The sequence below is a fragment of the Microplitis mediator genome, chromosome 10 (genome assembly GCF_029852145.1).
Source record: "Microplitis mediator isolate UGA2020A chromosome 10, iyMicMedi2.1, whole genome shotgun sequence".
Classification (NCBI taxonomy): domain Eukaryota; kingdom Metazoa; phylum Arthropoda; class Insecta; order Hymenoptera; family Braconidae; genus Microplitis; species Microplitis mediator.
Genome location: NC_079978.1, coordinates 11,031,099 through 11,055,849, shown reverse-complemented (window position 1 = coordinate 11,055,849; position 24,751 = coordinate 11,031,099). Strand labels below are relative to the sequence as shown.

The window sequence follows — 24,751 nt, the reverse complement described above, 5'->3', positions numbered from 1 at the left end:
AATAAAAATAGCTGTCAAAATATTGCGACGCGACGGGAAAGGCAAAAGTTTGAAACGATCGTGTTTTTGATATTAAAAAAAAAAAGACGTAAATTCAGTGATCAATTAAACGAATTTAGTGAAAACATATTTTTTTTAATTTGTGATAAAGTGTGCGTGTAAATTTAAATAAATTTAGTGATGAATTGAATAAGTTTTGTGAATATGTGTTATTATATTAAAGTGCATGTAGTAAAATAAGTAAATTCGGTGATGAATTAAAAAAAAAAAAACAAAGTTCTGTGGATATATGTTATAGTGTTAAAGTTCGCGTAGTAATATAAATAAATACGGTGATGAATTAATTAAAATTTGTGAGTATATTTTATAATATAGATTTCAAGTGCGTGTAATAATTTTGTTCAGTCACGAGCTTAATCATTTTGAAAATCGTCGTGTACTTTCGCTACGTACGGGAGCAGCCGAACTCGCTACTGACTTGAACGTCAGAATAGTGCCGGGTCACTCGCTATCTAGGCCCGACACCTGCAATTTCTTACTCATGACCGTGCCACGTTGGCATGAGAACTCGCTACCAGCTGGCCAATCAGAGAAATTGGCGGCTAACTATTTCCTGTTGGCGCGCTTTTAAGCCAATGGGAAAATTCGTTACTGCAGTCATGCTGCCACGTCACCACCGAGCAGCCACGAAGGAAGAAGACGACGTCTATTTCTAATCTACATCGATCAGTACAAACTCAGCTATCCATCCAACCGCTTCGCTCAAATTAATATATCTCTCGTGTTATATAAGTCTGAACCGCTTCGCTAAATCTCTGTTTAAATATTCTCAATAATTAGCTAGTATATCAAGGCTATTAATTATTGAGTATATATTGAATCGTTGCTCGCGTCTTATTAATTATAAATTAATTGTCGCGTCATTAACCGCTACCGACCACGTGTCGAATTTATACGCGTATTCGTTTACAGTCGCATTCGCTATCGCGTATCTTGTAGTTGCATTCGCTATTTTTCTCATAGTTTTAGTGTACATATTGTTTAATAAAGATCTATTCTTTTATCTGTAATTTGTGTTAATTGTTAGTTATTGAATTAACCACACCTACACCAGAATCCCACAGAGCATTCGCTCATTTTACAAATTTAAACGAATTCAGTGATTAAATAATTAAGTTTTGTGAAAATATTTTTCTTAATCGGTGTCAAAGTGCATATTTGAATTTATTTGTGTGATGTACTACACAAAGTAAAAAAAAAGGTTCGTGATTAATGAATTAGTGTTGTGAAAATATTTCTATCAATTTGTGTTAGTGCGAGTCTGAGTAATTACGCGTGTGATAAAAATATAAAATAAAAGTGATCGAAACACCAAACCACGGATAATCTTATTTTTTTTTTAAAACAGGAAAAAGAAAAGACGGTAAAAATTTTCATAGAATTGATTGAGGAGTTCAAATTGAACTTGTGGACAAAATACAATTGGGAAAGGATAAATTTGGTGATGTATCATTATTTAATTATAATTATAGCTAGATAAAATAAAAAAAAACAAAGAGGCCATTCGGCAGCCGAAATGAAAGGTAGATTTGCCAATTAATCTATATAAAAAGTTACATACATACATATCTTGTGATGCATGTTAGTGTATAGACATGATATGATATTAGGCTCGTTTTCTTAGAGTGAGGGTAAAAAAAGACAACGACTATTTTCGATAGAGAACTTCAGATAGTTGATTTGACAAATCGTTATATAGGTAATGTACCAAACTAACCTTCACGTAAACAAAGTATAGAAAATTTAATTAATATGAGATCATAATTTTAATTGCTATTACGATGGCAAGACCAGTGATAATCATAGAAATTAGAGGTACATTTGATACATCATAAATAAGAAAAGAAATACTTTTAGAATATAAAATAGCAGTGAAATTTACAGGTTATTTTATTCACAATAAAATTCAACTGACGAAGTTGTATTATAATGGGAAATGCATAAGTCATGTAGAATGACACCATATTTGCAACATTTGTTAATTCCATTAGAATTTTCAAGGCCATCAAATTATTGGAAGAAATGGTCAAAACATCAAGTTTAAGGTCAAATATTAAAGCTTACTAAACAAGCTTTATGATACTCTTTACTGAAATTGTCTATCAGTTTTAGTTTTAATATTATATGAACTTCAACAGTGAATAAAAAACTGATTTCTACGAAAAATCATGAAAATTTCAAGCAGCCATAATTTCAAAACTATTCAAATGATTCAGCCCATCTTCGAACTTGATCAAGGTAATTGCCTATAGAATAAGTGTAAAAAATTTCATTAAGATCCGATAAGAACTTTGGGTGCTATTGTAATGAAAAGACCAGTGACAATCATAGGGAGTAGAGGTACATTTGATACATCATAAGTAATAAAAGGAATACTTTTAAAATATAAAATAACTGTAAAATTTACAGGATATTTTGTGCACAATAAAATACAACTGTTGAAACTAGATTATAATTGATAATTCATAAGTTATGTGGAATGAAACCCATATTTTCAACATTTTTTGATTCCATTAAAATTTTCAAGGCCATCGAATTATAGGATGAAATGGTCGAAATACAAAGTTTAAGGTCATAAATTAAAGCTTATTAGACAAGCTTTATTCAGATACTTTTTACGAAAATCGTCTATGAGTATTAGTTTTAAAATTATATGAACTTGAATGTGGAAAAAAGTCGATTTTTTCAAAAAATCATGGAAATTTCAAAAAGCCATAACTTCTAAACTAATCAACAGATTTTGCCCATCTTCGAACTTAACCGTGATAACCGCCCATAGAATAAGTGTGAAAAATTTCATTAAGATCTGATAAGAATTGTAGGCGTAATCGTGTCCTCAAAACTGCGTTATATCCCATATATATATATATATATATATATATATATATATATATATATATATACATACATATATAAATTTTTTAACGGATGGTATTTTCGAACCCTACTCAACTAATTATGATAGGTTGTGACAAAATTCCTTGAAAAATCGACCATGAGGACAAATACAATAGTTAGATTTTAGAAAAATCTACCTAAAAAGAAGTACAAATTAGCTAAAAATATCGTGAAATCTAACCGCTCTTTTGTTTTGTAATCGATTGACATGATTAATAATCCGGGTACATTTGATGATTCTATGATGAAGAACGATAGATAAACGATTTTGTATAGATAGTAATATTTGAAAATTTTTATCTGGGCTATATAATACCTCAAGTATATTATCAAGTCAATGAATAAGTTTTACACGGATAAATAGGAAAGTTTTATGAAACTGCTGAGATTATTATCCTGAGTTAAATTTAAAAAAAAAAGAAAAGTCAATACTAACGGAAATAATTAAAAAATTTATTTACTTCAATGCGATTGGGAGGGTCCTTATGAAATTAAAAATAGGCTAAATAACGTACTTTATAAAATTAGAACAATACCAAATGAAAATATAAAATCACGCATGTAAATCGTCATATACCATATTGTGATCAATAAGAGGAAATAAAACAGAAGTACGGCTGGGGCCCTGAACGATCTCAGTGTAGACGTTGTAAAGGGTTCCCGGGATTCTGTAGTCAATTAGTAAGTCTAGGATATCTTGCAAACTGATAGAATTGAAGATGTCTCAACGACTGCTAAAGACTGGTATAGTCCTTAGGAGAAGTCTGGCAGTGGACCCTGAATAGCCACACTGTAGACGTTGCTGAAGAGTTCCCGTGATTCTGAACGAAGTCTGGCTGAGGGCTCTGAACGATCTCGGTGGTAACGTTGTTCAAGGGATTCCCGGGATTCTAGAAGGACTGGAAATGTTCTGGGTTTGAGTATATTAGCTGAAGGGAAGTCTGGCCGTGGGCCCTGAACGATTAATCGTAGCGGGGTTCCCGAGATTCCTCAGTCATTGATCGGAGACTGGATATTTCTTTTGATCTAAATGAGCTCAACAAGGGTCAAAAGTTTGATTCTGAGGACTTATCAATGGCTAAGAGCAACCTGACTGGAGCTTTGGGATCCATCCGGAGTTGACACAGTCGACATTTCTCTTTTGTTGATGGCCACGACTTCTAAGAGATAGATGGATGCCCTGGAGAGTTTCCGAGGAGCTTTTAGGGAGAAAAATGAAATTCGTTGCAACGTGTGTTATTCAGTATCATTGATATGTTAGCTATAGATGACATATTGGAGAATGGTCTGGATGAATCGAACAGCAGAACATTGAGCATTTAAGATCGAAATTATTGAATTGATCACGATAATGAAAGTTTATAATTAACAACTGATAAATAATAGGATGTAACGATGAAATATGTTTAGCTATAAAATTTAATAAAATGTTGGAGATACTTGTTTTGTTCTTTATTATGTGCAGATAATATTTCCAATTTCATTGGGGAAGGAGAGAAGGAGTCCATTCCTAGTCCTTCAAGGAGGAGAGGAAGGAGTTCCTGTTCTCATCCCGTACCTGTTCCCATTCCCATTGAAGGTCCATTCAATCAAGAGGAGGGTTACATTTTTTAATTTTATTTATTTGATTCGCTGAATAGGAAAATAGAGTCACGCGTATCGATTAACTATTTAGCAGAATATTTTATTTTTTTATTATAAATTCTTAGCTCAATTAAACTATAGACTATTTTTTTTTATTTTTTTATTATATTTGCGTTAGCCTACAGGGTTGTTTTTGGGCTGTGGTGTTTTTTTCTCTGTAGGGTGATAGATAGGGTGTGTTGGGACCATAGCGGAATCGAACGAAGATTGTAAATAGTTTCAATTTCAATTAAGTTATAACGGTTGGCCCTGGCTACTCCGTGTCTAGTAGCCACGAACCACAGTTAATTAGTGTTTCCCGAATTTAATTTTATTTAATAATTAATTAATTTAATCTTTACTCTAAGAAGATTGTCGTTGTCGCCAACTTCGGGAAACTAGTATTCTCAAGGTAGGGTCGGCTCGTCCTGAGCCGGACACGCGGCTGAAAATAAACTTAAAATCTATAGGACTCTGGTGATGATTAAATTTGATGCTCAATAAAAGTTTAATTACTAATTTTATTTAACCAAATCCCCATGTATACAATATTTTCCCCTCAGCTCTATATATATGTGTAATTATCGCGAGTAACTTTAGGAAATTTATCGGCTTGAAACGCGCGGGAATAAATTTACAGATTTTAACCGCGTGGAAGAGAGAAAATTAATATACGTGCAATATTATAAAATATATATAAGTGGCGACCAAATATCAAAACTTATAGGAGGTACTGGTCGTCTATCCATCCTGCTAGTGTCCACCGGTAATTGTCCTTGAAGTTGGCAGAAAAGCTTGGTTGACCCTTCAGGAGGCGAAACAAATTTTACACAAGCACAAACACTGATGAAATTTATTTGTTAAGTTAATAGTTAATTGCTCACTACTTTAAGGTATGGAGTTGCGCGTAAATTAAATTAAAAATTTTTAGTAGAGCGAACCGAAAGAAAAAGTGACTGCTCAATTGAAATTCTCGTGCTCAAGTGTCGTCTTCAGATTAATTGTCTCGGGTCAGCACCTCGTGTTGACCCCTCCCAATTATGCGCAGTGACAGAAAATTGCTCACCTGCTGCGCTAAGACTAGCGCCGAGACTCAGCCGAACTCGCAAACGAGAAAATTATACGAGAGAGAGAAAGAATAGAAATAGAAGCGAGAGAGCCGCACTCTCACGTCTTAAAATCGCTGCTGCACGGTTACAAAGTTCGATTCTTCCAACACAAATTTTATCGGGACGATAATTTTATTGAGAAGGGGGTAGTGTAACGAATGTGAAGCTGATCTTTTAAATATTTGATAGCTAGAAAACAAATGCCTTCTTCTCTTGTTTTATAGATGCGCGATTAAAGTCAGTCAGTCTTATATTGACAGTTAAACAGCAAACATTGTATCTCAATAAACTATATATTGCTCTTGCTTTCTTTCACTGCTGTTAATTGTGGTGTTATTATTTCTAATATAAGTGTGTTATCATTGTAGTGTATAAGTGATATTAATTTAAGATACCAACCACTACAATATTATTTATTTAAAAAATTGATGTATATGAAAAATTGAAGACACTGAAATTAGCTGATATCTAATGTATTAATTTTTTTATTCTTTTAAACACGATAAATTATAAAAAAAATTGCATTTATAGCTTTTAATTTTCTACATGTGCATATTTTTTTTTTTTTTTCTTTTCGGTAATTGATTTGATAATCAAAAATTAACGAAAGTAATTAAAAAAAAAATCTCGGAAAATCCAAAAGTGCACACCTGAATCGCTCATTTTACCTTTAATTATTACTTTTATTTTATACCATTAATTAAATTTTTTTATAATGAATTCTTATTAAACTTATGAAGTATCAATTTGTTTTTAACATTTTTTTAAATATCCCGCCTTTTTGTCTTAGATGTCGCTTTTTTTCAGACTTATACTCTTACGCTAGTGCTGCTGCCAGTAGTTGATGGAGAAAAAAAATGAAAACAACAAAAACAGTAAAAATGGCCGCTGAATTTTTTATGAATAATCAGTTTTATGTTTTTAATTAATTATAATTAAACCAAAAGGATGTAAATAGTGATTTTTATAAGAGTTTTTGTGATAAAAAATAGAAGGAAAAATAAAGAAAAAATGGATCGGTTAATTGTGTCTATCGAGAGTTATCGTGTTCACGAAGTTTCCTACATTTTAATTGACAGCACTGGTTTATTGAGTTAAAATAATTTATTTTAAACGAATAAAATAATGCATCGACTTAATTTTGGGTTCAAATGGTTCCTTAATAAATTCTCTCTATGCTAGTATAAAATTTGACCCATTGTGATGTAATTAAAAGAGTGTAGAAATATTTTTGTGTGAGTAAAACAGTCGAAAAAATAAAAACCGTTCATAAAGCAGCCTCAGTGCTTTCGGGCTTGAGGTATGCAATAGTAAATTAAATAATTAAAAAAAGAAGTTAAATAATTTTAAAATATTGTACTTGATTTACGTGGAACACAATGGTAAATAATTATTCATAAAACAATTAAATAACATGTGGTAAGTTTAAAAATTAATGAGTGTGAATGTATCAGACAAGAGAAAAGTTTTAAATTACAAATAAACGAATTAAACAATTAAAAATATGAAAAAAAAAAAAATGCACATACTCATTTTAAAATTCTATAAATGCGAATTTTTTTAATTTTATTCGATTTTTATTTAATTCACTTATTTCAAAATTTAGAAAATTGATAATTGTCAGTTGCATTCACACTCATTGAAAGTTAATGAAACTAAACATTCGATAAATTAATCATTAATTCAATTTAAAAGAAATATGTCTACCCTGACTTTGGTGTCTCTCTGCGTTATTCGGATAGAAGTTGTAAATACCAAATCAGAAGGAGCTTCCTGTACGTAAAAGTTTATAAAATTATGTTGTGTCATTTTTCTACAATATATTAATATAAATATTTTGAATTTAAAGTGAACTGGCCACGAAAAAAATGCGAAGACGAAGAGAACCTCCGAATAGTACTATCGAAACATCCAGATGTTGCAGAAGATTCTGTTTAATTATTACCATCATTGCCCATAAGATTTAATAAATCTAATTTTATATCGAAGTCTGAATCGGAAGATTTACCATATTCGATTAATATAGTATCATCAAATGGGACAGTAAAAGGCATACAGTCGACTTTTTGTCCTTCAACCGAACAAATAAATTTTTCCTCTGGCAATCGAATTGTTGAAGTTACACAAGGAATTGCACATTTATATAAATAAAAGTATGTTATTTTTAACTTATAAATATATATGTATCTATAATTCTGACCATTTTTTAATTAACATTATTATTTTTTTGTAATGATACTGACTAAAATTTAGATAATAATTTTACTCATTAAATAGTTACGAATTTTTTGATGGAAAAATTATTACAATAAGTTATGTATTTTTATACAATAATTTAAAAGTAAATAAGTGAAATAAAAAATAGTCAGAATGAATCTAGCATGAACTAAAAAAATATTGTATTTACTTTTTAGTGAGTTAACAGACATGCATCATGCGGTTGATAGAAGTCATATAATTTGTATACTATCAGTACCAGCCACAATGAAATATTATGAGTTACTAACATTTACAGCTGTTAATTATCAAGATATATAACATTTTCGAATTTAACAAGATAATAATTCAAATCGATTTATGGCTCTTATTACAATGCATTCATCGGCAAGTAATACTCATTAATTCATTTATTAATAAAACGAAAAAAACGAATCACAATGTTTAATGTTCATTGTATTTTTCTTTATTATAGGTTGCCAATTGTGTTTGAAGCGATTAGAATAATAATAATTCGATTTTTTCAAGAGTATGATAAAATCGAATAATTCGGACATGGTCGAATTATTTTGAACTTTTCAAATTACTTGATTTGAATCGAGAAAATTCTGATCAGCTTTCAAATATTCAACTTTTATTTAATGGAGAGCTTCGTTCTTAAAGTAACAACAAATTATTTTTTAGTAAATTCGTGTCTGAGTTCTATTTACCTTACAAAAATTTGAATTATTAGAAAAAATGTTACAATTTTAAGTCATTAAAAAAAAATTTTGAAGTTATTTGAAAATTTACGAATAATTCGAAAACTTACGAATAGTTCGATTCCATATGAATAATTCATAAGTTCGAACTATTCATACACCCCATTCTTTACTTGATATAATTTTTTTTTAGGCTGCTGCCAATCAATTTTATGAAATGTGCAATGGTGCTCCTTATAACTCTCTTGAACCAGATGTTGTACGTCACATGGTATTTATTTCAAGAATCGAAGTAGCTGATAATGAATGCCCCTGGCGGGACATACGGAACTACCACCATGTCCAGTTTGTTTAGAACGAATTGATGAAAGCGTTGATGGAATATTAAACGATATTTAGTAATCATACATTTCATTTAAATTGTCTAGTTAAGTGGGGTGATACTTCTTGTCCTGCATGTCAATATGCATAAACCCCAGATCTGTTAGAAGACAGTCATTGTATGGAGTGTAGTAACTAATTTATTTTTATCCATAAACTTTACTTGTTATAAAATAAAATTTATGCAATAAATTTTTTTGTTAGCTGGAAGTACAAGTAAAGATGCTCTATGGATTTGTTCAATTGCTGTCATATTAGTTGCTCACGTTACCATCAAGGGCATGCCATGCATTTGAGCATTACCGTGATATTTATCACTTTTACGCCATGCAATTGGGTAATAATAGAGTTTGGAACTATGTCGGGGACAATGTCGTTCATTGCTTACTTCAAGATAAAGATAAAAAGATGGTCCAAGGAGGTCACGAGCCGAGTAAAGGCGAAGGAGCTGCATTAGATAAAAAAGTTGATGCTGTTAAGTTAGAATTCACCTATTTACTTACTTCACTTAGAATTAGAACAAAATTCGTACTATTTGAAAGATAATTTATTAATGAATAAAATAAACACAATTTCAAGTCGTTTTTTTTTTTAAAATACTGATTGAAAAAAAAAACAAACACTTTTAAAAAAACCTGTGATGTTCGTCAATATATACAGATATTGGTAAACACAATAGCGTGAGACATAAACAAGTGATTCATACAGTTTATTTTTTATTATTCTTGAATTCTAAAATAGAAAAACTATTGTGAAAACGACTATCCGAACCCTTTGGGTTTATTTATAATTAATGAAAACTTGAAATTGACAATTCATGAAAAAATTTAGCTGTCATTATTTTTTTTTTATTACTTTAATATTTTCTCTGCGTGTAGTGAATTTATCTATAGTTCATTTTTTAAATGAGCAAATAAGTTGTGCAATTGTGAATTTATAATTTTTAAAAAGTGTGTACGGCTGCGAATCATTTTGATTTGCTATAAGTACGGCTGTGATTATAATGCGATATAAATGTTATTTTAGACTCTTTTTTAAGTAAATTAGGGAGCTGAACTTTTAGTTTTCTAAAAGTGTGTACGGCTGCGACTCATTTTGATTTGCTATAAGTACGGCTGTGATTATAATGCGATATAAATATTATTCTAGACTCCTTTTTAAGTAAATTAGAAAGCTGAACTTTTAGTTTTCTAAAAGTGTGTACGGCTGCGAATCATTTTGATTTGCTCTAAGTACGGCTGTGATTATAATGCGATATAAATATTATTTTAGACTCTTTTTTAAGTAAATTAGGGAGCTGAACTTTTAGTTTTCTAAAAGTGTGTACGGCTGCGAATCATTTTGATTTGCTATAAGTACGGCTGTGATTATAATGCGATTCAAATATTATTCTAGACTCCTTTTTAAGTAAATTAGAAAGCTGAACTTTTAGATTTCTAAAAATGTGTACGGCTGCGACTCATTTTGATTTGCTATAAGTACGGCTGTGATTATAATGCGATATAAATATTATTCTAGACTCCTTTTTAAGTAAATTAGAAAGCTGAACTTTTAGTTTTCTAAAAGTGTGTACTGCTGCGAATCATTTTGATTTGCTCTAAGTACGGCTGTGATTATAATGCGATATAAATATTATTTTAGACTCTTTTTTAAGTAAATTAGGGAGCTGAACTTTTAGTTTTCTAAAAGTGTGTACGGCTGCGACACATTTTGATTTGCTATAAGTACGGCTGTGATTATAATGCGATATAAATATTATTCTAGACTCCTTTTTAAGTAAATTAGAAAGCTGAACTTTTAGTTTTCTAAAAGTGTGTACAGTTTGCAAGTCGGTTGTAAGTCTGCACGATGGATAAGGTTGCACATTTTGCATTTAAATTCAATATTGACTGCACTGTCACAGTAATACCATCAGAGTGTTAACATTTCCGCTGGTGTTTTGTAGTGTTCAATGTATTTTTTCGTCACATTAATACTTATTTTTTCTTTAAAAAATATAAAAAAATTTTAATGTCGTATTTATATGTTTAAATTAATTATCAATTCACTTAATGTTGTAAAACTGTGTTCATCAAAAGTAAATAGAATATTTCAACAATCATGAAATCAAATAGAAAAAAGACTTATTCTCTTGGATCATTTCTTTTAATAAAGAAATTGATTATACATCAAGTAAGACTATATATACTTGACTAAATGAAATTTTTCTAGTTACTATATCTTTACTACACTAACTCAATCCGAATAATATTCACTTACATTTGTAAATAATTTTTTTGGGCAGAAAGGATTGTTTTCTTGGTAGATTCTGGAGTTAAAAATAGAGCTATCCGAAATGCATACACTTGCAAATTGTCTACATTCGTTCAAATTGCAACTGAACAATTTTATAAAAAAGTATACATTATTTTCTAAAAGAAAAGACACGCTGATTTTTTGTGATAAACGAGGCAATCACTCAGGCTTAAATGTAAAGCTGCTTCTACACGAAATATAAAAACGTGTTTTATACTGCACTGACACTCATATTTTCTATAATTTACTTGAATTATACTTTCGTGTTATGTACTTTGCTGTTACGCTTGCGTACTTATCAGTTGAACTGCCAATATAGTTCATCTTTGTAACAGGGTGAATTATAATTGTGTTCGAAATTAAATATTTGAATTTGAATTTTGTTTCCCGCCGGTAACCGGCCAACGACCTCGTAAGTTTCGAGTTAGTGATGCCACTCGTCACCGGGCGTCGCACGATCACTTAGACCCGAATATTCGCCACTCCCCTAGACTAAGTTTTTCGAGAGTGAACCGAAATGGTGGAACGAGACTATAAAAATACCAACGGAACGTGAAATAGACAGAGTTCTTCGGATATCTAAAGGGATCAGACCACATAAATAAAAGGTAAGTAATTACGTCTGTACACACTTCACGTGGAACGAGGCGATTATATTAATTAATGAAATTTTATTTAGGCTCTCTAAAGCCATTTGGTAACCAATTAATAAATTACAAATTACTTATACGCACTGTTCATTGACAGGTTATCAATTACAATCCAAAGGAATTATAAAATTGATGGCGAAAAAGAGGAATTACGAGGACAAAGAAAGCCGGGCAACGGAAAACCTGAAAACTCAATTAACACCAGAGAGATTGCTAGCAGCCGGAGCAGGTCATCACTTAAAAATTCCAAAGACTGCTGAAATTAAAATTGGAGGTAAGTTATAATTAATTCAGGCCTCTGATTAATTTTATTAATCTGGCAAATTAATTATAATATATTACTTAATATCTTTCCGTTGATCTCGCGTAAAGAAACGGATAGTTCAGGCTCTCCAGCCGTTCAATCTCGTGTTCTCGAAAGTTCCGTCACGTCAATTGTCGTTAAAAACTGGTCTAAACTCTATTGTAATTATTCAAGGCTCCACAGCCAGAATAAAATAAAATTATCGCATAAATAATCCGGTCATTAAAACTATTAATTTATTAATTCATTCCAGGCTCTCCAGCCGTTATAAATTAATTTATTAATTGATCTTAAGATTAATACAGGCTGGAATTTATTCCGTCAGCCGCATTAATTCGAAGATTCATTAATTTACTCGAATTACTCAATTAACTTCGATAAAAATCGGGAACCGCGTGACGCCAATTCACCGGTCAAAAATTCTAGTCAACCCGAAATCAATTTCTAGTCATTACGTGATTACTAAATTAATTTTAAGTTAAATAAAATATCTAAAAACTAATTAAAAGATACTAGAGTTTGGATAAATTAGATTGTGAGTAAAAAGTGAAAACGGATTATTTTAAAAGTGAAATAAATTTATTGTTAAAATTGTCAGTGGAAAATTTAGAAATTGAAAATAATGAATGAATAAAAATTGTGGCAATATTAATTATAAAATTTAATCAGAGAAAATTAATTAGGGAAATTTATAAGTGAAAAAATTAATTAATTTATAAATTATACTAAACAAAAGTAAATTAATTGATTGAAAGGACAGTAAATTATAGAATGAGAAAATTTATACTGAGTATTGAATATTTTGAAGTGTTGGAAAATTGAGTGAGGCAAAGTTGAGTAAAGTAAATTTAATGTCAAGGAAAATCTGTGATTTAGTCCCGTGGACAGTTTAGTAATAGTTATACATCCAGGGGATGATTTTATAGTAAATGTTTTGTGTATAGGCACTTGCATCAAACAAGATAATACTTGCTTGATTACGTGCGAGGACAAACTAGATGTGTCCTGTCTTAATGTTATTGAAATGATGGTGACTGAACGATGAATCTGTTTTGTGATCTTTATTTTGAAAACGTGTGTACAGCTCGAGAGCTGAAGGTTCAGTAATTATATCGGTTTTACAAAAATTCATACAAGTAGTTGCCAGGTATAATTTTACAAAGTGGGGATGACTTAGGTAGTGGGTTATTACAAATTTGGTGGGAGTACTTAGGTTACTAGAGTCTTGAATTGTCAAGTCCTTAACAGGAGGGTAGGACATCAGAAGAGTGTCTCTAACATTTAAACTTTTGGATCTCAGAATTCCAAAGAGGTATTTGCAGTTAAAAAATTAGGCTCTCATAAAGTTGAGAAGGTAACTGAATTTTGTTTAAATATTTTCTATGGTAAGTTGTCAAAATACTTAAGTGAAAGTGGACAATTATCGGATTAGATCCTTCTTAAAGGACCCGAGTAATAAAACGTTTTAAGTAAATATTCCTTGAGCAATAAATATTTGTACTCAAGTAAAACTAAACATCTGGTGTAAATGTGTTTGGGTATTTCCCAGATATTTTTCTTAATAAAAAATGTCCACTGCTTTAATTTATGAATTTATAAACTAGACTCTCAACATACCGCCCACCTTGAACGAACTGCGTTCAACTAATAAAATTTGAGGGTTTGATTTTTTTTTTTTTTTTTTTAAATTGAGAGTTATGATTAAGTAACCTGACATTTTATGGTAATGGTTATAATCTATATACTATTTGTTGAAGCAAATTTAATGACTACGATCATTAATTAGTTGTTCTCTATTAATCAATTGGCAAAGGTGCAATCCGCGTGATGTTGCGTTTGTATTCTCCGGAATGTGTCTTCACTTTGACCACTCGTACGTGGTTGTCGTCACCAGGAAAGATTTCCATGATTCGGCCAAGGGGCCAGTGTAGAGGTGGTGTGTTATCTTCTTTCAATAGAACCATTGTTCCAATTTTGACGGTATCCGCCACAGGATTCTGCCATTTAGCACGTGTATTGAGTTGATTTAAGTACTCCTTGTACCATCTCTTCCAAAAATGCTGTTTAAGGTACTGGATATGTTGCCAGCTCGAAAGACGATTGACCTTTTCTTCGGTGAGATCTGTATCAGGTAAAGTAGTGAATGTATCTCCTATTAGGAAATGAGCAGGAGTGAGGGCTTGCAGGTCGTTAGGATCTTCGGACAGAGGGGTTATGGGTCGTGAATTTAAGATTGATTCGATTTCAGTGGTGTAGGTGGTTAATTCTTCGTAAGTAAATAATTCATCTCCAATCGTTCGATAGAAATGATGTTTGAACGACTTGACCGCTGCCTCCCACAGTCCTCCAAAATGTGGTGAACGGGGTGGTATAAAATGCCAGACGGTGCAATTTTTTACAAAGAAATCATTAAGTTTTTCACGTTCTGTTTCCGTATTGAATATTTTCATTAGTTCATCTAATTGTTTTTAGCGCCGGTAAAATTAGTGGCATTGTCCGAATATAAATTTAAAGACCGCCCGCGTCGTGCAAAGAATCTTCTCAAGCAACTTATAAAGGTTTCAGTGCTGAGATCAGATGCAAGTTCAATGTGAATTGCTTTAGTTGCAAAACATACGAAAATACATATATAAACCTTAATTTTACCGCGATTTCTATGTTTTTTTTCTTTAATAAAAAAGGGACCACAATAGTCGATGCCGGTATTTAAAAATGGACGTGTTTGAACTACTCGGTTGCGCGGGAGGTTACCCATAAAATACGGGTAATCTGTGGGTTTAGCTCTAAAACAGGTAATACAGTTGCGTAAGACTGCCTTAGTTATCGTTTTTCCATTGATCGGCCAATATCTCGATCTTACTGCGTTCAGAGTCGCCAAAGTTCCTCCGTGTAGTGTCATGGCGTGATACTTTTGTATAATTAATCGTGTAATGTGACTCTGTGTTGGTAAAACAATAGGATGTTTTTCTGCATAAGATAATAATGAATGTTTCAATCTACCGCCTACCCTAATTATCCCCTTGTCATCGATAAATGGATCAAGCGCTCCCAATCTACTATTCTTTTTAACCTGTTCTGCTTTTGATAATTGTTTTAAATCTTCTTGAAAGTGTTCCTGTTGTGTCATTTGTAATATTTTTATTAGCGCATTTTCGAGTTCAGTTACAGATAAATATCCGGATAGTTTCTCGTTTGTCTTTGTCGTGTTGTTTTTGAATCGAAATATATATGCTATTATTCGTTTGGTTTTGTCTATTGATGAGTATTTTGTCAGGAGGGGATTAGGCATTTGGACGGTTGTAAATGTGTGTTTTGATGGTTTTAACTCAGGTAAAGGGACTGCTTCTATATTATGGCTCGGCCAGTATTTTTCGTCAAGTCTTAGCCACTTCGGGCCTATTTTCCAAAACTCATTGTCAACAAAACTTACAGGTAGCTGACCGCGTGAAAGAACATCAGCCATATTATCTTCTGAGGGTACGTGTCGCCAATGCATTGTGCTTGTTAATTCCCGAATTTCTGACACCCGATTTGCGACGAAAGTTTTTAATAAGTACGGCTGAGTATTAATCCATTGCAATGTGATTGTCGAATCTGACCATAAGTATATTTTATCTATTTGTTTATTTATTGCCTTTAAGACCGTATCTATTAGACGAGAGAGAAGTAATGCCGCGCATAGTTCTAGTTTTGGAAGTGATATAGTTTTCAACGGTGCAATGCGATTTTTTGAACATAAAAGATTAGTCGTGACTTTGTTATTAATATCTATCGATCTTACGTATATAACTGCCCCGTACGCCTTTTCGCTTGCGTCGCTAAAACCGTGGACTTCAATTCTTTTTGCGTTATTTATTATAATTTTTCGATCGAATTTAATTTTATTTAATTCCGGCAACTGCTTTCTTAGATTATTCCATGCTGTATAGATGTTCGGAGGCAGTGTCTCATCCCATCCAGCATTACATTGCCACAATTGTTGCATTAATATTTTTGCGGACACTATTACTGGCCCAATTAATCCTATTGGATCGTACAGGCGTGCAATGTTTGACAGCACACTTCGTTTCGTAACTGTTAAATTTGACTCTTCGGTAACTTTATACTTAATTTCGTCGCTTACATTGTTCCATTGAATGCCTAATGCTTTCATTTCAGAGTTATTGCATGTTAATAAATTGATATCGCGCGTGTCATCTGATGAAGATTTTATGACTTCTGGGTTATTTGAGACCCATTTTCTTAAATTAAAACCTCCTGCTTTAGTTATTCCTATTAATTCTTCGCGTAATTTTATTGCGTCTTCTAGGTTATCCGCACCAGTCATCACGTCATCCACGTAACAATCACGCTTAAGGGTGTCACTAGCTAGTGGAAATCGCGTTTTTTCATCTTCAGCACATTGATTTAATACTCGGGTAGCTGAGTGAGGTGCTGAAGCAATGCCGAATAAAACTACTGGAATAATAAACGCCTTTAACTCATCACTACTAGTTTCGCGCCATAAAATTAACTGATATTGTGCATCTCGTGCATCCAATAAAATTTGCTTGTACATTTTTTCTATGTCTGCTAACATAACGATTTGATGTGTACGAAATCGAAGTATAATGTCAAAACTTGTATGTTGTACGACTGGACCGACCTTTAAACAATCATTTAATGATATACCTGTACTTGTTTTCGCGGATGCATTGTAAACGACTCTGACTTTTGTAGTGGAACTCGACTCTTTAATTACCGGGTGATGAGGTAGAAAACAATGTTTTCCTTGAATTTCTTTTAAATTGACTTCGCGCATATGCCCAAGTGAAATTGCTTCCTTCATACTGTCAATATATTGAGCTTTTAATGCTAGATCTTTTGCTAATCTTTTTTCTAAAGAATAAAATTGTCTTACGGCCATTGTATATGACTCGCCTAATTTATTAATTTTTTCATTAAACGGTAACCTGACTATGTATCTTCCGGTAACCGGATCGCGTTTCGTTGTTTGTTTAAAATGTTCCTCGACTTGAAATTCTTCTTCGGAAAGAAATGTTTGTTTCTCAATTTCTTCTATTTCCCAGAATTTCGAAATAGTTTTGTGTAATGAATTTAAAGCTATCATGCATTTACCCGATTTTGCAGTTGTATCATTATGCATTATCTTTCCTGAAATGATCCAACCCAACTTCGTATTGTGTAGTTTCGCTTTACTGTTTGTTAATTCTATCTGACCGGTACATAAAAGATCATAAAAGATTTCCGCTCCCAACAGTGCATCAATCTCATTGGGTTCATTAAATTCAGGATCAGCAAGTTGAATTTTATGTGGAATATTTAATATTTGTTTGTTTATTACTTGGTTCGGTAAATACTCACATATTCGCGGAATGACGAGAAATTCTATATTCTCACGATAATCAGTGGTTCTCGAATAGATATTAGTCTGAATAGCATGTTTAATGCGCGTCTCAACTCTATTTAATCCTTCTACCGGAAGGTTAACACTTTTAAATGGCATTTTAAGTAACTCCGCGAATTTTCTCGTAATAAAATGCGATTGGGATCCACTGTCTAATAATACGCGAGCTTGAAACATTTTTCCGGTTTTACCTTGAATTTTTATCAATGCTGTTGATAATAATACTTGCGTAGAAATGATTGCGCTGTATACTTTAATGTTTGATTGGGTTTCTTGGTCACAATTTAATTCTTTTCTTTGAAATTCTGTAGTCTTGTCGTTTCTGTCTACGTGTAAGAGTGTATTATGTTTACTACCGCATGTCTTACACCCTGCCCATTTGCAGTCACTATTTCGGTGTCCTGAATTAAGACAATTAAAGCACAATTTCGCGGCCTTTAATTTATTGTATTTCTCATTGATTCCTAATTTCTTAAAATCGTCACAAGCATATAATTTATGTGACTCTTGACAGACAATGCATGCGAATGCGCGTTTCGTTGAAGTTAATGCATGTTTTTTATGATTATTATTTGAGTGTTGTAATTTGTGAGTTCCATTTACGTTATTTCCATTAAAATTATTCAAATTAATAGAAGTGACTTGTAATATTTGGCATCGTTGTTCTAAAAATTCTGTAAACGCTTCCCATGTTGGCATTTCGGTACCTGTTATCGATTTTTCCCATTCGCGATGTGTGTTTTTATCTACTTTACTAGTAATTATGTATATTAATAGTGTATTCCAATGCTCTACGGGCTCGCCTAATGTTTTAAGTGATCTTATATGTGTATAAGTTGTATCAAGTAACTTCCGCAAGTCGCTTGCCGATTCTTTTGGAATATTTTCCAATTTCATTAATTCTGTGACGTGATTTTGTATAATAACTCTTTTGTTTGTGTATCGTTTTTCTAATAGCTCCCACGCGACCTTGTAGTTCGCTTCAGTAATTTCTAACGCATTTATAACCGCTAATGCTTCATCTCTCAAGCATAATTTTAAATAATTTAATTTTAAACCGTCGTCATAATCCGGATTTTTATCTACTACCGATTTAAATGTTTCACGGAATGCTAACCATTTGTCAAATGTGCCATTGAACGTCATTAACTCTACTTTAGGCAATCGGATATTAATTTTCGACGAGTTTGAAGAACTTCCATTCTCCGCGGTTGTCACAGCTACCGATGTTTCCGCTTTACGTTTTTGAATCATATCATGAACGCGACTAATATTTTCAAAATACTGTTTTTCAAACGCGACAAATTCATCGGCTGATTCTTTTGTCAATTCCGATATGCTCGATTGGATATCTTCAAATTTTTCTACAATGTCATCTAATTTTTCCATGCGCAATTTAATTTCCGTGATGTTGTTTTTATTTTTCTCATCATTTACGAAAGTGAGAAAACGAGTGAATTTCGTTTTTAAACTTGCCCGTTGTTTTTTCAACTTAATAACTTCGTCTGTATCTGGCATTTTGATTTATTGCGATATTAAAGACAAAGGAGACGAATTAAACCGAATAAATTAAACCACTTACTACGGACAGGATAGGATAGATATATGACAAGAGATTTTCACACTTAGCTGATTTTGTATTACTGGCCGATGATGCTCTGTCTTTGGCTGCGATGACGACCGTCGAATGATAGTTGGAGACCCTCCTTCCTTAGTGGGTGATGTCCCCCAACGATGTCAATGAATTGATGTATGACTTGATGATTTTTGCGAACTTGACGAATTCACAACGTATATGTATTTCGCGTCACTTGCATTGCACTTGCGCGATTATTATGAATTTTAATAAATGAATAATTGCACAGATAAGTTACACTGTATGAGGTCTTATCCGGCTCGAAGGACCATATGTTTTGTGTATAGGCACTTGCATCAAACAAGATAATACTTGCTTGATTACGTGCGAGGACAAACTAGATGTGTCCTGTCTTAATGTTATTGAAATGATGGTGACTGAACGATGAATCTGTTTTGTGATCTTTATTTTGAAAACGTGTGTACAGCTCGAGAGCTGAAGGTTCAGTAATTATATCGGTTTTACAAAAATTCATACAAGTAGTTGCCAGGTATAATTTTACAAAGTGGGGATGACTTAGGTAGTGGGTTATTACAAATTTGGTGGGAGTACTTAGGTTACTAGAGTCTTGAATTGTCAAGTCCTTAACAGGAGGGTAGGACATCAGAAGAGTGTCTCTAACATTTAAACTTTTGGATCTCAGAATTCCAAAGAGGTATTTGCAGTTAAAAAATTAGGCTCTCATAAAGTTGAGAAGGTAACTGAATTTTGTTTAAATATTTTCTATGGTAAGTTGTCAAAATACTTAAGTGAAAGTGGACAATTATCGGATTAGATCCTTCTTAAAGGACCCGAGTAATAAAACGTTTTAAGTAAATATTCCTTGAGCAATAAATATTTGTACTCAAGTAAAACTAAACATCTGGTGTAAATGTGTTTGGGTATTTCCCAGATATTTTTCTTAATAAAAAATGTCCACTGCTTTAATTTATGAATTTATAAACTAGACTCTCAACAGTAAATTTTAGTTATACATCCAGAGGATGATATTAGAATAATTTTAGTTAATGTCCAGGGGACAAATTATTATTTGGTATTAAGGTTTAACGTCCAGGGGACGGTATTTTAACGGGAGTGTGTGGGTGTGGAAACGTCCGGGAGACGTATTGGTTTGTCATAAGATTCCGTCCAGGGGACGAGGAAAAATTTCGTTTGTCATAAGGAAAACCGTTCAGGGGACGAGATTATTAGTTCGTCATAAGGAAATTAGTTTGTCATAAGGAAAACCATCCAGGGGACGAGATATTAGTTTGTCATAAGGAAATTAGTTTTTCATAAGAATATAGTTTGTCATAAGATAATTAATTGTTATAAAAGGTTAAATAAATAATAAGCAAGGTGGTTAAGGTTATTAAAATTAAAAGTAAAGTTTTAAATAAAATTTATTGCAGCCTGTTCATCATTCCTCTCCTCTCTCACAAAATTATAAAATTTAAGAACGACCCTGAGCATATAATAAAATTACATTAACATCCGGTTCTGGAAGGCCGAGTCCATCTTCCAGTGGCGCCCTAATATTCGACCATAATACTTAGGTGCGACCAGACTTGGCAAGCTAATCACTCTGGCATATCTTTTCCATAGATACAATGTATAAATGCAATTTTAACATAGTTAAAATTGTTAAAGTGAACTAACATGCTATACTTGAAAGTTTTTTTTATCTCTAAAAAATATATAGATATTTTCTTGATAATTTTCATTGAGTTTTAGTTAACGCACTACTATTTGTAATGCATTGACGATTCCAGTAATTATTAAATTCAATAATTTAAGGAGGAAAATTTCAATTAATCATTAAATTTAATTTCTTGATTAGGAAATTTGTTTTTAATCGTTAAGAAGGGTTGGCATATATTTTTGTCCAAACATTAGTCCCAAATGAAAGCTCTTATCACAAGACAGATAACAAGGCTCGATACACTAATCTATAATCTAGTGATCATCGGTCTAATTTATTAAAAATTTTCATTTGGTTGCAAATAAATTTGGACAAAGCCTCTTTCTATTGTACAAGTGCAACACCCTGTTTAAAAAATCTCATAGAATCCAATAGATCCTCATCAATGTATAGAGATTTTATAAGAATGAATGAGTTCTATGAGAAGTGCTATAGTTAAGTATAGGGCCTTATCCATACAGGTATAAGAATCTATCGGATTTTCTAAGCAGGGCAACGACAGCTTCGTTCTCCCATTCGAGTGCAACAAAAACGAGTAAACCCCCTTAACTTCAATTTTATAATTGGAAAAATTTCCATTACCCATTGAATTAAATTTTCTAACGGGGATCATTTATATTGTTGTATGAACTGACAGAGTAGCCGTCGAAACATATAATTTTAATGCTACTGATACATAAATATATTTTAAATATATTTTTTGTCGAATCCGATACATTTAATGAATTTTTAATAAATATAAATAACTAATATTATGACAACTGCTCAGTATTATAATACAGTAGTGTAGATTTTCATCACTAGCTGATAGTCTATAGCTTTATTCCTTCTTTTTCATTTTTCTCTAATAGAATTAAATAGAGATCCAAATGAAAAAAAAAAAAATAACTTACCGAATTTTTTGAAAATCGTCGATTTTCTCAGCGGGAAGTTAAAATAAAATGACGGGAAAAAAAATTATTGGTCAATAATATAAGAAAAACTCTTCAGTTACAGTATTGAGCAATGGAGTGCAAAAATTATTATGTCAAAATTATGACTTAGAGACATAAATTGAACAATTATTGTTCCAGATTGTTACTCCAGAAACTTGCGCCAGAGTTTGATAAGAATTTTTGAGTTCCTTTTTCCTGTCTTTATGAATTGTATTTTGTACTGCTCTGTGAAAAAAGAAAAAAGGAAAATAAAAATACGCTCTGTTTAGTTACTGCCACGATTCTGGAGCAATTTTTGACCAAGAATGTTGTTTAAACATCTTTGCTGAAGGAAGGTGGCGTTAGGATATATTTTTATGTTGCGTCGATAAACCAGCGTGTAGCGGTATTATTTTATTAACAGCGGTTTATCTTATATTTAGATTCAGTTAAATTGTAAATTGATTAAGGTACTTGGCCGATATTTTCATATCGTGCAGCGGTATTCTTTTGTTATTTACAATTATTATAAAAATCACTCCGACTCGATCGAATAGTGACACAAAAATCAAGTGTAATTGTAGTCCGATCTCGGGTCGAGAAAATCTGCGCATAAAAAGCCATAAGGCTACATAAGGACGCAATTTAAAAATAAGTAAAAGTAAATAAAATTAATAATAACCAAATTAAGTGGTTTTATATCTTTTATAAGTGCAAACTATTGTAACAGTTATAGTGTTTAAGTGCTGTAATTAAAAAAGTAAATAAATAGACAAAAGATCATAATCTTAATTTAGTGAGTTCATTCGAAAATAGCACATAAGATTCTATCCTACTACCCCAGCCGCGCCAATTCAACCAACGTCTTCAGAAAGAGGCCGAGTGAGCTGCAAAGACCTGGAGGGATACAACCTGCCGTACTAGAAGAAAGACTCATCTAAAGGTAAGTGAGAGACAATTAAAATATTTTCTCTCTATTGATCAATATATAAATGCAACGTAACCAAGCTCGAAGGCGTTTGGGTCCGTACTCTTCGAAAAACCCACATTAAATAATAAATATAGGAAGTGAAAACCTTCCTCGTATTCTTTACTGTTGTCCGGATCCTTCAAATCGCTCGTTAAATTCTTCTATCGCTACCAAAGGGAGAAATCCCGGATAATTAATTTAAATCTAAGCGGCGGACATAGCATCGTAATAAATGAATTTGTTGCAATAACAAAATTGTTTCGTTATCATTACTTATTCGTTTTTGTTGTCGTACAGAACGTCATACCAGATTTCTTTCTTCTATCTTTCATTCCCTTATCCTTTTTAAGTTCCCCACTTACTTTTTACAACAATTATTCTAATGCGTGGTAACGCCCACAACTAGCATTGACTTAAATTGATTTGCGTCAACAGGACATTTTATACGATACACCTCACCAGAAAACTCCCTCTTTTCCAAACTCGGACCCCCATGGTTGCATCTACAAAATTTTTCAAGAGCAAATCACTCTACCGAGCACCGGTTTGCTTTTCGGTTATCAGTTGATTAGTTTCAGCGAAGAGTCGCAATTAGGTACAGCAGTATCCTTCCAAAAATTTCTCAAATAATTTTATTCAGGAAATAAAATTACCAAACAAATAAAATAAATATATGGGTCATTCCACCAAATAAAATTATTTTTACGGGGCGACCCTCGTCGATTTGGTTCAAACTTTGTAGAGTCGTTCTATATATTAAAAAAAAAATTCTCTGAAAATTTGAGCCTTTTATATGGAGCTGTTTCAAAGTTATGATTTTTTGAATTTTTTAAAAATTTTTGTTTTCAACTTTTTCATTAATTTTTTTTAAGGAAAAAATTTTTTTTAAAAATGAGCACATAACAGTTTTTCGTAGGAAAAATTCTCAGCTTTCCAATAAAAATATCTATTTTTCATTTCATGTTACAAAAGACCTTTTAAAATTCGATTAAAGACGAAAAAACGATTTTTATGACTGTGCGGCGCTTGATACATCTAATTTGATATTTTTATCTGAAAGCTGAGACTTTTTCCCACAAAATATATGATTTTCACGATGTGCATATTTTTTGTTTGAACAAAATCAATAATTATTTAAATACAAGTCATTGATTTTATAGTTTTAACAAACTGTAATAGTTCATTGTGTGGCAAGAGATGAAACAAAACGATGTCAGAAGAAAGTAAAGTAGGCTGCCCGAGCCGTAGGCAAAAGCTGACAATAACTGCAATCTGAAGTCGTGTTTCATCTAGTGTTACACACTATTTTTTTCATGATTACCTGCATTGAAAATTATTATCAGTGTCAGCAGCCAGTTAGAATCAAGTTATATTAAACCCAATGGTGCGATCAACCATTAGTGTACGCCTAACTTATGCTTTGCAATTTATAGTTAAACAGAAACCATAAATACTATTTATTATGCACACAAATTTTTATAAAACTTGATTACAAAGTCAGAACTGTCATTAACGCAGATGACATCAATAGTCTGAAATCACTATTGAACAAAACACAAGAATCGAAGTTCAAATTACTAATTCCTAGACTTGAACCATTGATGCTGGTATCATGAAAAATAGTTTTATAATTTTTGTTTTTAGAGCTTTACTGCAGATACATACCTGAAAACATATCCTCACACCGCAAGTTGATACATTCGGGCTATTCAAAATTTTACCAGCGTTGATTTCACTGTTATAACCATCCCTTATTAAAAGAAACGACTTAAAACGATTGGAAAAATTTTTAAATACTTTTTAAGGCTTTTAAATACTTTGAATACTTTTGAATCACCCTTTTTATGGGCATTTAACATTGCAAACCGTTTGGAATCGTTTGGTTTAATCAGGGAATGATGACTT

At 32.1% G+C, this 24,751-nt stretch overlaps 1 protein-coding gene and 1 pseudogene across 1 annotated transcript; one reads left to right on the top strand and one right to left on the bottom strand.

Annotated features, from left to right (window-relative positions):
* Positions 1 to 7,389: 7,389 nt before the first annotated feature.
* Positions 7,390 to 9,535, top strand: LOC130675885 (BRCA1-associated protein-like; annotated as a pseudogene).
* A 5,161-nt stretch (positions 9,536 to 14,696) lies between these two features.
* LOC130675883 (uncharacterized) lies at positions 14,697 to 19,163 on the bottom strand. The gene has a single exon (XM_057481780.1). It carries the CDS (start codon positions 19,161 to 19,163, stop codon positions 14,697 to 14,699), a length of 4,467 nt encoding a protein of 1,488 aa, XP_057337763.1.
* Between the last annotated feature and the right edge of the window lie 5,588 nt (positions 19,164 to 24,751).